The sequence below is a fragment of the Bufo gargarizans genome, chromosome 7 (assembly GCF_014858855.1).
Source record: "Bufo gargarizans isolate SCDJY-AF-19 chromosome 7, ASM1485885v1, whole genome shotgun sequence".
NCBI lineage: Eukaryota > Metazoa > Chordata > Amphibia > Anura > Bufonidae > Bufo > Bufo gargarizans.
Genome location: NC_058086.1, coordinates 114443600 through 114457498, shown reverse-complemented (window position 1 = coordinate 114457498; position 13899 = coordinate 114443600). Strand labels below are relative to the sequence as shown.

The 13899-nt window shown below is 40.0% G+C and overlaps 1 protein-coding gene across 3 annotated transcripts in view; it reads left to right on the top strand.

Moving 5' to 3' along the window:
* Window positions 1-13899, top strand: part of PRG4 (proteoglycan 4) — a 152455-nt gene that overhangs the window by 15964 nt on the left and 122592 nt on the right. For all 3 annotated transcript variants that reach the window (XM_044301038.1, XM_044301040.1, XM_044301039.1), the window contains exons 3-5: window positions 4761-4883; window positions 5874-5990; window positions 7222-7329. In XM_044301038.1, coding sequence (XP_044156973.1) covers window positions 4761-4883; window positions 5874-5990; window positions 7222-7329 — 348 coding nt within the window. The remainder of the gene's footprint in view (window positions 1-4760; window positions 4884-5873; window positions 5991-7221; window positions 7330-13899) is intronic.

Below are 13899 nucleotides of genomic sequence, written 5' to 3'. Positions count from 1 at the left end.
TGCGGCCCTGGTGGCAAGTGGGGGCAACCGGCGGCAGGGCACAGCAGGAAGCGGAAGCGCTCATCCTCAGGACGGCGATACAGATGCCTAATATGCTGCGGCAGGGGAGGGAGAGGTGTGTCCCCTCCTGTTCGTCTGATAGGCTGCCGGCCTAGTGCTGGCAACCTATCAGAGGCCGGTGCAGGCGGCACGATGATGTCATCGCGCCGCCTGAGCCGTATAGCGAGGGACACAGCCCGGAAGAGGCCTGCATCGCATCGCTAGAGGTAAGTATAAGTGTTTATTTTTTTTTTATATAGGTACAATACTGGATCATGATAAGGGGGGGCCTACTGGATCATGATAAGGTGGGGCCTACTGGCACATGATATGGGGCCTACTGGCACATGATATGGGGGCTATTGGCACATATCATGGGGGCTTACAGTCAGTAAGTAGGCCTCCTCCACATGACTCCTAAGCATAGAAAAATAAGAGATTTAAATGAATACATTACACATTTTAGTAAGTCTTCTCCCATAAAACTATCAATTTGCTCAGCATTTTCTCCTCTATAACATGCTGTCTGCAGACCGCACAGTTTTTTATTTTTTTTTGGTGACAGGTCCTCTTTAAAGGGGTTTTCCAAGATATTCTAACTGATCCTCTGGATAGTATTAGTATCTGACCGGTGGGGTCCAACACTCGGGATTCCCTTTGTACGACAGCAACCATTTAAAGTCCAATCAATGGAGCCCATATCATGCTACTGTACAACTGTCATATAAACTGAAGCTGTGACTCTAAAAATGTTGCTGTAATATGTATTTTTGTAATCCATTACTGCACATGTTCTGAGTATCTGATCATCTTAAAATCTAACTGTAAAACGCAGAATGATTATTTTAGTTAAACTGAACATTTCAGAATAAAAATTAAAAGACTAATTATGCCTTACACTAAGGCCACTGAGTGTTTTGTCAAAATTTGTGTAAACCAAAACCAGGATCCAGTGCAAAACGATGAAGAATTAACCTTTCCATTATACTTGATCTCAGCTTCTGTTCCATTAGTGGCGTTGGTTTCCGAATACTAATGCGACATACTTACCAAAATATAATCGTTTGACAGTGGCCTAAGGCCCTGTTCACATGGCGTCATCAGAAATAACAGCTGGCTGACACAAAGAATCCACCTACCATTGTTGTCTATTCCAAGAATAGACATAAGAAGCCACGTGAACAGTGCCTTAGATTTTCATTTTTTCCTTTGCATGCCTTTCAGTTTTTACATTTTGTGTATGAATTTTTCAGTTCTGGTTGTATTTATAAGACCCAAAGACTCTTCTTGCTGTATTTTATAGTTTTTGCAAAAACGCAAAAATAAAAATAATCCTAACTTTACTTGTCCAAACCAATACACTTCTGCATCAGTCAAATCCCCTAGAGCTATGCATCCATTATTTACATCACTTTTATTTACAAAATTTGGCAAAACAAATCTGTAAAATTCTAATTTAATGAAGATAATCTACTAAACGGATCAGCTTTCTCCATCAGTTCCAAAGACATTGGCCCTGATTTATCTTTCCTTCACTCCAGAATTCTGCACTGGCTTTTTGCACTGGTTTACGCATTTTTACGTAGTTTTGCATTTTTACTCCACACACTCCAGTTTCGTAATGTGGGTGTTAAAGTGGGCGTGGTTAGCGATGTAAATGAGTTTCACTCCAGATTTATCATTGAGACTTTTTTTTTTTAATTTGTAAAAAAAAGTCACAATCCTACTGCAGAAGTGGGGTGGAGTAGGAAAACAGGAGTAGCTTTTCTAGACAAAAGTTTTAGGTTTAAGGATAAGAAAAATGTATCAAACAAGATGAGACATTTAAGAAATGTGGCATAAAGTACTCCAATGCAGAATGAAGCAAAACTGACTTCAATTATACTCCTCATGATAAATTCCCCCAATTATATGACGCAGCAGGATGCATATGTGACTAGTGCTCCATTGAAATTTCTCGTGAAATTCTAGTGGGGTTCCCAGCAGTCTATAGATGATAAATGTTTTGTATGGGATAACTCCTTCAACGCCACAGGTTTAATGAATAATAATAATAATCCATATTTCGTAGCAATTTATCAGGCATCCAATAGTAATAAGTCAAAACATAAGGATTTTTTCCCCCTAAAATAAGGAAAATTGGCTTCTACCTTTTTGCCTTCCTCTGGATCAACTTGTGGGTTAACAGGCTGAACTGGATGGACAGATGTCTTTTTTTCAGACTTATGTTACTATGATACTATGTATAGCTTACAATCTATGAGGAAGTAGGGGTGGCACAAAAGGTAAAAAATGCCTGTTTTGCACAATGGTCCAGCCATCTTAGCAAAATAGGGGAGTGTATATGGCCAGTCATCAGCAGGTATCTGTATTGCTTCTGGGTGCATTGAGTGTGGTGGATACTGTTGAATAAGGGATCAAGCACTCAGGAAAAATGTTGAATGAAGGTGAATAGAGAAGCGTTAGATAAAGAGATATGATAGGCCACCCGAAAAATTGCGCCTAAAATTATGGGACTTGGAAATTAATCTAATCTTCTAGGTTTTAACTCACAGATGACAATAGTTCCCCACAGACAATAGTGCCAGGCAGTTGAAAGAAAATAATAGTGGCAAACAGATAGTGCCCCACATAATGATAATGGCCCACACAGTAAAAGTACTCCAAATTGGGATCCACAAAGTAATGAAGTCCCAATTTGTGCTCCACATAATGTGTCCCCTTCTGTGCCCCTTGTTAGGCCCTATAACGAACATTAGACATTACAGAAAAATTTCCCAGTGGGCCGATATCCAGGGGGCCTCCAAGCCTCCTCTCTGCCGCTGGCTGGGTACATAATCTTCTTACAGGAGTAATTGATACTGAGAGAATCGGGTAGTCATGAACCCGGCCAGCAACCACACATCACCTCCTGAATTCATCTGCTGTGGCCCACATATCACCTTTTAAGCCCCCTGCCCCATATCTTAATTAGAGACAACTGGAGGAGGACAGGAAATGGCATCTATTGATGGCCACCACAGAGGGACAGCTTTTGGGGCAGTATATTGTGCTGCATGGTGGTATATAGTTGTGATGAGATTGTATTTTGCACTATGGTATTGCTGATGCTGCCTACTTGTGTTGCTTAACCTTCTTTCAATCTGGACATGGTTACAACACAGGGCCACTTTAAGCTCCCAGTTTGCCCCGGGCCCTTAAGTAGTAGTGCTCCTATTGTCTATAAGAGAAAATTGCTGAACTAAGATGCTATGCCTCCCTGCATATTTTCAACTGTACCTGCCTTGTATCTCATCTTATCACATTATGTGGAGAGCTATCATGTCCTGAATAACAGGTCACATAAAAAATATTAAAAGTAAAAAAAAATCTAATATACTATAAAAAAGTATAAACAATAACAAAACAAAAGTAATTGGTATTGCTGCATTCCTAATTATTAAAAATATAATGTTAGTTATCCCACCAGTAAATGCCATATATATATATATATATATATATATATATATATATAAAACACAATGCAAAATTGCTGTTACTGGATCACCTTACCTCCAAAAAAATTAATAAATAGTAATCAAAAGGTTTTATGTACCGCAAAATGGTACCATTAAAAACTGGAACTTGTTCACCAAAAGCAAGCCCCTTCAATGGACACCTAAAGTTATAAGTCTCAGAATATAGAGCATTTATAAAAAAAAAAAATGTACAATTATAAAGCAAGTTTTTAACATTTTTGGGTGACATTTCTTAAGACTTACGTTTCCATGCCAGTCTTAAGTCCCCCTGTGCTGCTGGAGGAAGTGTCAAAGTTATATAGAAGTGCAGGCCTCTACATAAGTTTGCCACTTCCTCCCACAGGCCGTGTGGCGTGAGTGGGGAAAAGTGGGGAAAAGTCACAGATTTTGTTGCAAAAATCCCATGCTACAAAAATGGTGTATAACAGTTTATAAATGAGCCCGTTTGTTTTTATTTTTTTAAAGGAAATCTGTCACCCCGATTTTGGATTGTTATCTATAGTAATACATGAGAAGCCCTGCAGATAAAGAGTCCAAATCACTATTTTTTTTTTCCTACTGCCCCACATTACCCAGCTGTCAGTGCCTAAAGCTTCACTGAGATACATGTATTTCAGCACAGCTCTGAGTACAGACAGCAGAGGAATAAGAGGCAGTAGAAATATAAAAAAAATAGCAATCTGGACTCCTTATCTGCAGTATTTTTCATGTATTACTGCAGTAGATAATAGTCCAACATTGGAGTGACAGATTCCCTTTAAATAGTAAAACATAGCCAAAACTAAAGAAATGTGGTGTCTTTGTAAATGTACTGACCTACAAAATACTGTTAGCGTGTAATTTTTACCACACAGTGAAAACCATAACATTAAGAAAACTCAAAAACCAATGGCAGAATTTTGTTTTATTTTGAATCCCGTCAAAAAATAATAATTAAATGGTACATTAAATGGTGCCATTAAAACACAACTCATCCTGCAAAAAAAACATATTGTTACATTGATGGAAAAATATGGTTCTTGGAAGATGGAGATTAAAAAATCGACACCATTGATTACAACGTGTCTAGGATTATGGATCCTAAGTATTTGCCATCATATGACATTCAGTCCATACCCCAGCTTACCATTTTTCAACTTTGGCTAAAAAAATCTGGTGTTTTTGGTTGCACGAAAACATTGTTTTCATTGTCTTCAATTCTAGGTGAAGGAAGCTGTGTTGGAAGATGTGGTCAAGGCTATGTTCGGGCAGATCCATGCCACTGTGATTATAACTGCATGTCTTTTTTGGAATGTTGTAACGACTACAAGAAAGTTTGCACAACAGGTAACTGGCAACACTAACAAGCAGCATGATTTCCAATGCAACTCACTATCCCCATGTCAGTGAATCTATGGAAACTACAAGCCAAAAAGAGGAGCCGCTCACTGGCGTTTCCATATTCTTCCAGAGCAGGAACTACGTCTCTGAACACCATTTATATATGTTCATACTACCTAGTACATTTAAATGACTCTATTACAGTCAACATAAGACATAATAAGAACGTTATTAAGTTTACTAAAAAAAAGAAACATTAAGCAGATGCTGGCAGCCTTATTATTTAGTGTTAACCCTTCCAGCAATTAGGAAGACAAAAACATTCAGGAACAAGTAGAAAACGGCAAATGGAATATATTGCTATTCTGTAGTAATATGGCCATCAATTACTGTATGTCTATTAGTAGGTAATACCGTATGTCAATATGTGAAAATCCCAAAATATGCACGTGGACTCTGCATTTACTATGTGCATAAAAGTCTGGCTCCACTGCAGGGATTTCCGTGCTACCCGATTGTGGTAGATTGCAGAGTTGTTGCCAATAAATATTAGTCTACAGGAGGGTACATTGGATCCGTTCTCTTTCCACAGACTGATATGACTGTCTATGACATGTAATATTTACTGAAATAAGTGCAATAATTGCTGTGCATAAGATCACTGTGGGGTCTGACCATACACTGCAATTATCTAGCGAAGACTTTCAGGTATCTCTTCGTTTCACGCTAATATTCTGGTGCAACTGGACCGCTTTCTTCTGAACTACAGGTAAGTTCCTTATAGCTTATACCAAGTAGTTTATGAAAGAAGTATGTTAGCTTTAATGGATTACCATATCATTTGCAAATAAGATAAGATATTTCAGCTACTGCTCAGAAAGTACAAGGTATAGTAAGTAGGCATTGAGGCAAGAAACAAGAGGGCCCAATTTCTCTCTCCAGGTATAAAATAAAGGTGTGTGAACTGGTTATTGACTCACTAAATATTTTATTCAGAGGGCTCATGCAAAGGACGATGCCATGAAGGCTTTATAAGAGGACAGACATGCGATTGTGATCCTAGCTGTACAGAAATTGGGAGATGCTGCCTAGATTATAAAGAATATTGTGTCAGTAAGTATCTTAAATAAACATAATTTCTTAAAAGAGAAGTCTTAATACAGAAATTCGTGGGGATTTATCAAAACCGGTGTAAAGTAGAGGTGGCTCAGTCGCCCATAGCAACCAGTCAGATTCCACCTCTTTAATTTTTCTCCTTTGGAAAATGAAAGTTGAAATCTGATTGGTTGTGTTTTAGGTAACTAAGCCAGTTTTCCTTTACACCGGTTTTGTTAAATTGCCCCCATTATATTTAAACAGATTCCCAAACGAAACTATAATTTTCATGAATTGAAATCAATTAGGGAAAGAGAATGTATCCAGAAAGGAGGTTCTCATGAAGTTCTACTGACAGGCTATTTGTTTTCCATACCTACTACTGGACACATGCACTGGGATTAAAGGGGTTTTCCAGGAGTAAAATATTGATTGCCTATTCTCAGGATAGGTCATCAATATCTTATTGGTGGGGGTCCGACTCCTGATACCCCCATCAATCAGCTGTTTGAAGAGGCCATGGCACTCTAGTTACTGCTGCAGCCTCATCTTAGGCTGGTAATGTCAAGTTAATCGTTAACATGGACTATGAGCAGTTCAGTCCCATTCAAATGAATGGACCTAGAATGCAATACCGAGCACAGCCACTATACAGTTTACCACACTGCGCTTGGTATGCTGTGAGGAAGCCACATTGCCCACTGGAGGCCCTCGGCCTCTTTAAACAGCTGATCGGTGACAGTCACAGGTGTCTGAACCTCACCAATCAGATATAGATGGTATCCTGAGGATAGGTCTTCAATATTCTACTCCAGGAACACTTTTAACTCTCTAGTCTGGCTAGACTCTCTAGTCTATAATTTGAAACCAGTATATAGATGAATCTGGTCAGCACACAATCTTCGTGCATGCTGCAGCAGGAAGGGCGAGTCCCCAGTAATACTGTGTAGAAGAGTCTTGGCAAACGTAAGGTCTTTCAAAGGCTTATGCTTTGAAACACCTAGTGTTTGTGGGATTCTTCAACACAGAATCATTTGAAACCAGACATCTATCTAGATCTTAAATGGACCTTGTTTATCAAATTGTTGAATATTTCATACAATTTCTGAATATAACCTATCGCTTAGTAAGATTAGAGAAAATCAATATGGTAAACATTACATCTCCCAGCTTTCTTGATGTCTTAAATGACAAAAAATGCTTTGCTTGTGATACTGTCTATGCTAATCTATTAATATTTCTATCAAAGAACCAGAACTTCCTCCTTCATCTCAAGATCAGCCGCTTCATGATGAAAAAAATAGACTTTCAAGACCCACTAGGAAACCAGACACAGTGGCAGAAGATGTACCAAAAGGTAGAGGCCTTTGATTGTGGTCTTTGATTTTTCATACTTATAATTGCACAATTTTATATGATTTTATTTATTTATTTTTAGCAGAAAGAATACAATACACTTTACTAGAATACGATTTGATTTGCCGGGGTAATGCAGATCGAGAGACTGTGGTCATTTCATTTGACTCAAATATGCATGATAAAACATGGTTCAATAAAATGAAGAAAATATATATATATATATATATCCCCCCTCTAAACAGTAAAACCAGCATGTTCTGCAACAAAGTAGAATTCTGTGAAATCTAGGCAAAGAAGTCACTCCACACAATTCTGTGGATTTTTAGGATATTGTTTTAGTCTTTAGGGTACTTTCACACTTGCGGCAGAGGAATCCGGCAGGCAGTTCCGTTCCTGATCCGTCTGAAATGCCGGAGCCATCTCTCCGATGTCATCCGGAAAAATGTATCCGGCATTTATTTATTTTTCACATCTTTTGCGGTCTGCACATGCTCAGACTGCAAAAAATTTGAAAAAAAAAAATGCCGTGTCCGTTTTTCCGGATGACAGCGGAGAGACGGATCCAGCATTTCAATGCATTTGTCAGACATGTTCCAGAATTTTTGACGGAGATAAAACCATAGCATGCTGCGGTATTATCTCCGTCCTGAAAAGGCAAAAAGACAGATTGCTCTCCATTCAGAACGCATTAGGATAAAACTGATCAGTTCTTTTCCGGTATTGAGCCCCTGGGATGGAACTCTATGCCGGAAAACAAAAATGCTAGTGTGAAAATACCCTTACCCAGGATCTATTAGATCTCATATAAAGCAAATACAAATCATTAGAATGTGGTGAAACCAATAACATATATGATTTAATGCCGTCCTCCAAAGAAGTGTTCTGAACTCTCTACTTTTATTCATTTTGGCTTCATGTGGTGCAGCCAGTTACTATGTTTAAAGGAATTTAGAAACAAAAGAACGGGGCGCTCCCTATTGGACGGACTAACATGTTCAGTAGCTTCCCTGCTCTCTACATTTTGTTTTAAGTGATGGAGCTGTGATCTCACAGCAAAGCGGCCCAGACATTTTTATTCATTTGCTTCTTCTTCAAAATTCATAGAAGTATAAACTAATATCTCTCTTTATAAATTAAGAGGAAGGAGGTAGCATTACATAGCTCTACAGTGAGGTACTATTTTCTATGCAGCGGAGGAAGGGGGATAACAATGCTGATGCACTGTTGTCTCATGTGGCAAGCTACTGACCTGCACAGAAAGGAAAGACAAGATCCTCCAGATAAAGTGAGCAAAAAGAGAAAAGGGGTTAAAATCATACTGGAGCGCAGTGTTGATATTGTAAAACGGACAAGAATAGGACAGCACTCATAATTTTTGCTGGGCCATGGAACAGAGCAACAGATGCGGACAGCACACAAAGTGCTGTCCGCATCTTTTGTGGACCCGTTGAAATGAATGGTTCCATATACGGACTGTATGCGGAACGCAAAATACGTTTGTGTGAACGAGCCCTAAAGCTGGAAAACTACTTACATAGAGAAGAGAGGTTTCAGCGATTTCTGCATTGCCTCTCATGAAGCACTAGAGCAGGGATGGCCAACCTGAGGCTCTCCAGCTGTTGCAAAACTACAACTCCCAGCATGCCCAGACTGCCTACAGCTATCATCCTACAGCAGGGCATGGTGGGAGTTGTAGTTTTACAACAGCTGGAGAGCCACAGGTTGACCACCCCTGCACTAGAGGTACTTATTCGCAGAAATAAAGGAACTGATTTGACAAAAAAATTGTTGCTATTAATATTTACTCATGCCTACATGCTCTCCTCCTCTGCTATGAACATTTTGTTTACTCTGGATGCAATTATGGTGACTTGGATGCAGTTTGGGAGTGTAGAAGGAAAAGGCCCCAGCGTAATGTGTAAATACTATAATGCCATATTGAATCTGCACATAATTGTACAGCTTCAACACAGACATGGGAATACTCATATGGACTGTTCTCTTGATAAGGGGGTTTCCTTAAAGGGTTTCTGTCACCAAAATTAACGCTTTTAACCCCTTAAGGACATGGCCATATTTTACCTTAAGGACCGGGCAATTTTTTGCAAATCTGACATGTGTTACTTTATGTGGTAATAACTTTAAAACGCTATGACTTAGGGTACTTTCACACTTGCGGCAGGACGGATCCGGCAGGCTGGTCTCCCTCTCGGATCTGTCCTTCCGCTGTTTCGCTGGACCGCCGCTCCGTCCCCATTGACTATAATGGGGACGGGGTGGAGCTCCAGCACAGCACGGCGAAAGCCGCCGGACTAAAAAGTCCTGCATGTCCGACTGCACTTGAGCTCCGCCCCGTCCCCATTATAGTCAATGGGGATGGAGCGGCGGTCCGGCGATACGGCGAAACAGCGGAAGGACAGATCCAACAGGGAGACCAGCCTGCCAGATCCGTCCTGCCGCAAGTGTGAAAGTACCCTAATCTAGGCCATTCTGAGAGGTTTTTTCATCACATATTGTACTTCATGACACTGGTAAAATGAAGTTAAAAAAAATCATTTTTATAAAAAAAAATACCAAATGCAAAAAAAAAATTGAAAATTTTTCAAATTTCCAAGTTTTAATTTCTCTACTTCTATAATACATAGTCAGAAAAGAGAAAAATGACCCCGGATAACCCCTAATGCACACAGAGAGGACACTGCCTACATATATATCGTGTAGATGCTTTGGGGTATCCGAAAGAAGATAACTCGGTACAAGTAATGGCAGAAAAAAAGAGGAAGGAAGCTCAAAGTACCAAACTAGTAATAAGAAAGAATATATATTTTTATTAAATACATAATTAAAAAGCAAACATATAATAGATGCCAAGGACAAGGTAAGGGGAACATTGAGGAGAAACGAGAAAACGAGCGCCACCCTGGACGAACACACTGATCACAAAAATTAATATAATAGAGATAATACTAAGATCATGAGAAAAACACATCTATGTAAGGTACAATGACCAACTCATGAATCCAGTGTGCAAAAAAATTATATATATTGAATAATGAAAGGTGAGTAAAGACCAATAGAGAAACCCACCATGGCTGTGGTGCATAATGTGCTAGAACACTGGCAGTACAAAAATATACAGGCAGTATACCAATAAATAAATAGTTACAGGCCAAGTGAGAGGTCTCAACATCGGCAGCACAAAGCCATGACAGGAAGACTGTGATCTAAAACTCACCAAGGAGGGACCAAGTGTGAAAGAAGACCAGGATGGCGCTACCTGGTCTTCTTAATAAAAATATATATTCTTTCTTATTATTAGTTTGGTACTTTGAGCTTCCTTCCTCTTTTTTTCTTCTATAATACATAGCAATACCTATTACTTTACATTCCCCATATGTCTACTTCATGTTTGGATCATTTTGGGAATGCCATTTTAGATTTTGGGGATGTTACAAGGCTTAGAAGTTTAGAAGCAAATCTAGAAATTTTTCAGAAATTTTCAAAAACCCAATTTGAGAAACTACACCCCTCAAGGTATTCAAAACTGATTTTACAAACGGCGTTAACCCTTTAGGTGTTCCACAAGAGTTAATGGCAAATGGAGATAACATTTCAGAATTTTCAAAAACCCAATTTTAAGGGACCAGTTCAGGTCTGAAGTCACTTTGTGAGGATTACATAATAGAAAACACCCAAAAATGCCCCCATTCTAGAAACTACACCCTCAAGGTATTCAAAACTGATTTTACTAACTTTGTTAACCCTTTAGGTGTTGCACAAAAGTTATTGGCAAATGGAGATGAAATTTGAGAATTTCAATTTTTTTTCAACTTTTCCATTTTAATCCATTTTTTCCAGTAACAAAGCAAGGGTTAACAGCCAAACAAAATGCTTTATTTATTGTCCTGATTCTGTAGTTTGCAGAAACACCCCATATGTGGCCGTAAACTACTGTATGGGCACACGGTATGGCGTAGAGGGAAAGAAGTGCCGTGTGGTTTTTGGAAGGCAGATTTTGCTGGACTGGTTTATTTACACCATGTCCCATCTGAAGCCCCACTGATGCACCCCTAGAGTAGACATTTCAAAAAGTGACCCCAATTTGGAATCTATGGGATAAAGTGGCAGTTTTGTTGGGACTATATTTAGGGTAGATATGATTTTTTTGTTTCTCTAGATTACATTTTTGTGAGGCAAGGTTACCAAAAATAGAAAATCTGAAATTTCATCTCCATTTGCCATAAACTGTTGAGGAACATCTAAAGGGTTAATAAAGTTTGTAAAATCAGTTTTGAATTCTTTGAGGGGTGTAGTTTCTTAGATGGGGTCACTTTTATGGAGTTTCTGCTCTAGGGGTGAATCAGGGGGGCTTCAAATGGGACATGGTGCCAAAAAAAAAAGCCATCAAAATCTGCCTTCTAGAAACCATACGGCGTTCCTTTCCTTCTGTGCCCTGCCGTTTGGTCCTGCAGCAGTTTACGACCACATATTGGGTGTTTCTGTAAACTGGAGAATCAGGGCTATAAATATTAAATTTTGTTTGGCTGTTAACCTTTGCTTTGTTACTGGAAAAAACAGATTAAAAGGGGGAAATTTAAAAAAAAAAATTGCTGTTTTGGCACAGTTTTTATTTTATTTTTTTGACCATGTTCATCTGAGGGGTTAGGTCATGGGGTATTTTTATAGAGCAGATTCTTACGGACGAGGCAATACCCAATATGTCATTTTTTTTTATTGATTTATGTTTTACACTATATTATCTTTTTATAAACAAAAAAAAAACATTTTGGTATCTCCATAGTCGAAAAGTCCAATTTTTTTTTTTTTTTAAGATGATTATCTTAGGTAGGGGCTAATTTTTGTCGAGATGAGAGGATGGTTTTATTGGCACTATTTTGGGGGGGCATATGACTTTTTGATTGCTTGCTTATTACAATTTGTGTGATGTAAGGTGACAAAAAAATATCTGAGGGGTTAGGTCATGGGGTATTTGTATAGAGCAGATTCTTACGGACGTGGCAATACCTAATATGTCAACTTTTTTTTATTTTTTTTGTTTTACAAAATTATATTTATGAATTTTTTTTTTTTCTGTTTTAGTGTCTCAAGTCTGAGAACCATAGTTTTTTTCCGATTGTCAGTTGCTAAAATTGGGGAAGGGGATTATAAATTTAGTACTCCGTGGAAGTGTGGTAGTCCCTGAAGCAACCGTCAATGCAGAGGTCCGGATGATCAGGGCACGTATCACACTGAGTGATGGCTTCCTTCCGTATCCCCCTCCTGTGAGACACTCTGCACTTTTGTTGGGTCCGTCCCTTCTTTCCAGTATGGGGGACCACACCTGGAAAGTGTTGGCCAGGGACGATCCGGGCGCCTCCAGTTCCCGAGGTACTCCGACCTGCTCTTTCCCAGTCAGAAAAGATCAGGGCCTTGAGGACTGCCTCATAGAACTAAAGGAATTTCCCTGTGTTGCTAGCGCTCTGGGACAGCACAAAAGAGTTGTACAAGGCAACCTGTACCAAGTTGACCGCAACTTTTTTGTACTATGCCCGGGTTTTGCGCATGGCATTATATAGCTTGAGAACTTGATCAGAGAGATCAACTCCTCCCATATACCGATTGTAGTCGAGGCTTGAGGACCTTTGCCGCGATACCTCGCACAGGGACAGGGATGATGCAGTTACTGTGAATTGTGGACAGTACAAGGACATCCCTCTTGTCCTTATATCTGACCAGCAACAGGTTTCCAATGGTAAGGGCACGGGTCTCACTGCCTGGGGATTGGTACCTGGAGGGGGTGGGTAGGGAGGCCGCGTTGATTTTTCCGCACGGTCCCACAAGCGGACGTGGATCTGGCGGCGAGAGACTGGAACAAATGGATACTAGTATAAAAGTTATCCACGTACAGGTGGTAACCCTTATCAAGCAGTGGGTGCATAAGGTCCCACACAAGTTTCCTGCTAACACCCAGAGGGGGGGACATTCTGGGGGTTAAATATGGGAATCTCGCCCCTCGAACACACGAAACTTGTAAGTGTACCCTGAAGTACTCTCACAAAGTTTGCACAGCTTCACGCCATACCTCGCCCGCTTAGTGGGAACATACTGGCTGAAAATAAGTCTCCCCTTGAAAGCAATGAGAGACTCATCAACCGCAACCTCCCTACCAGGTACATAGGCCTGCACAAATTTGGCCCCAAAGTGATCGATGACCGGCCTGATTTTGTACAGGCGGTCATAGGCAGGATCACCTTAGGGGGGACATGTTGCATTATCTATATAATGCAGGCATTTCCGGATGGCCTCAAACCGGGTGCGTGTCATGGCCGTACTGTAAAGTGGGGTCTGGTAGAGGACGTTCCCACTCCAGTAATGCCTGACACTATGTTTTTTGACTAGGCCCATGTGCAGCACGAGGCCCCAAAATGTCCTCATCTCGGCTGCACTGACCGGAGTCCAGCCACCGGCCCTAGCCAAAAAGGAGCCCGGGTGTTGAGCAATGAACTGTTGGGCGTACAGGTTCGTTTGCTCCACCATCAGATTTACAAAGTGGTCACTGAAAAAAAGA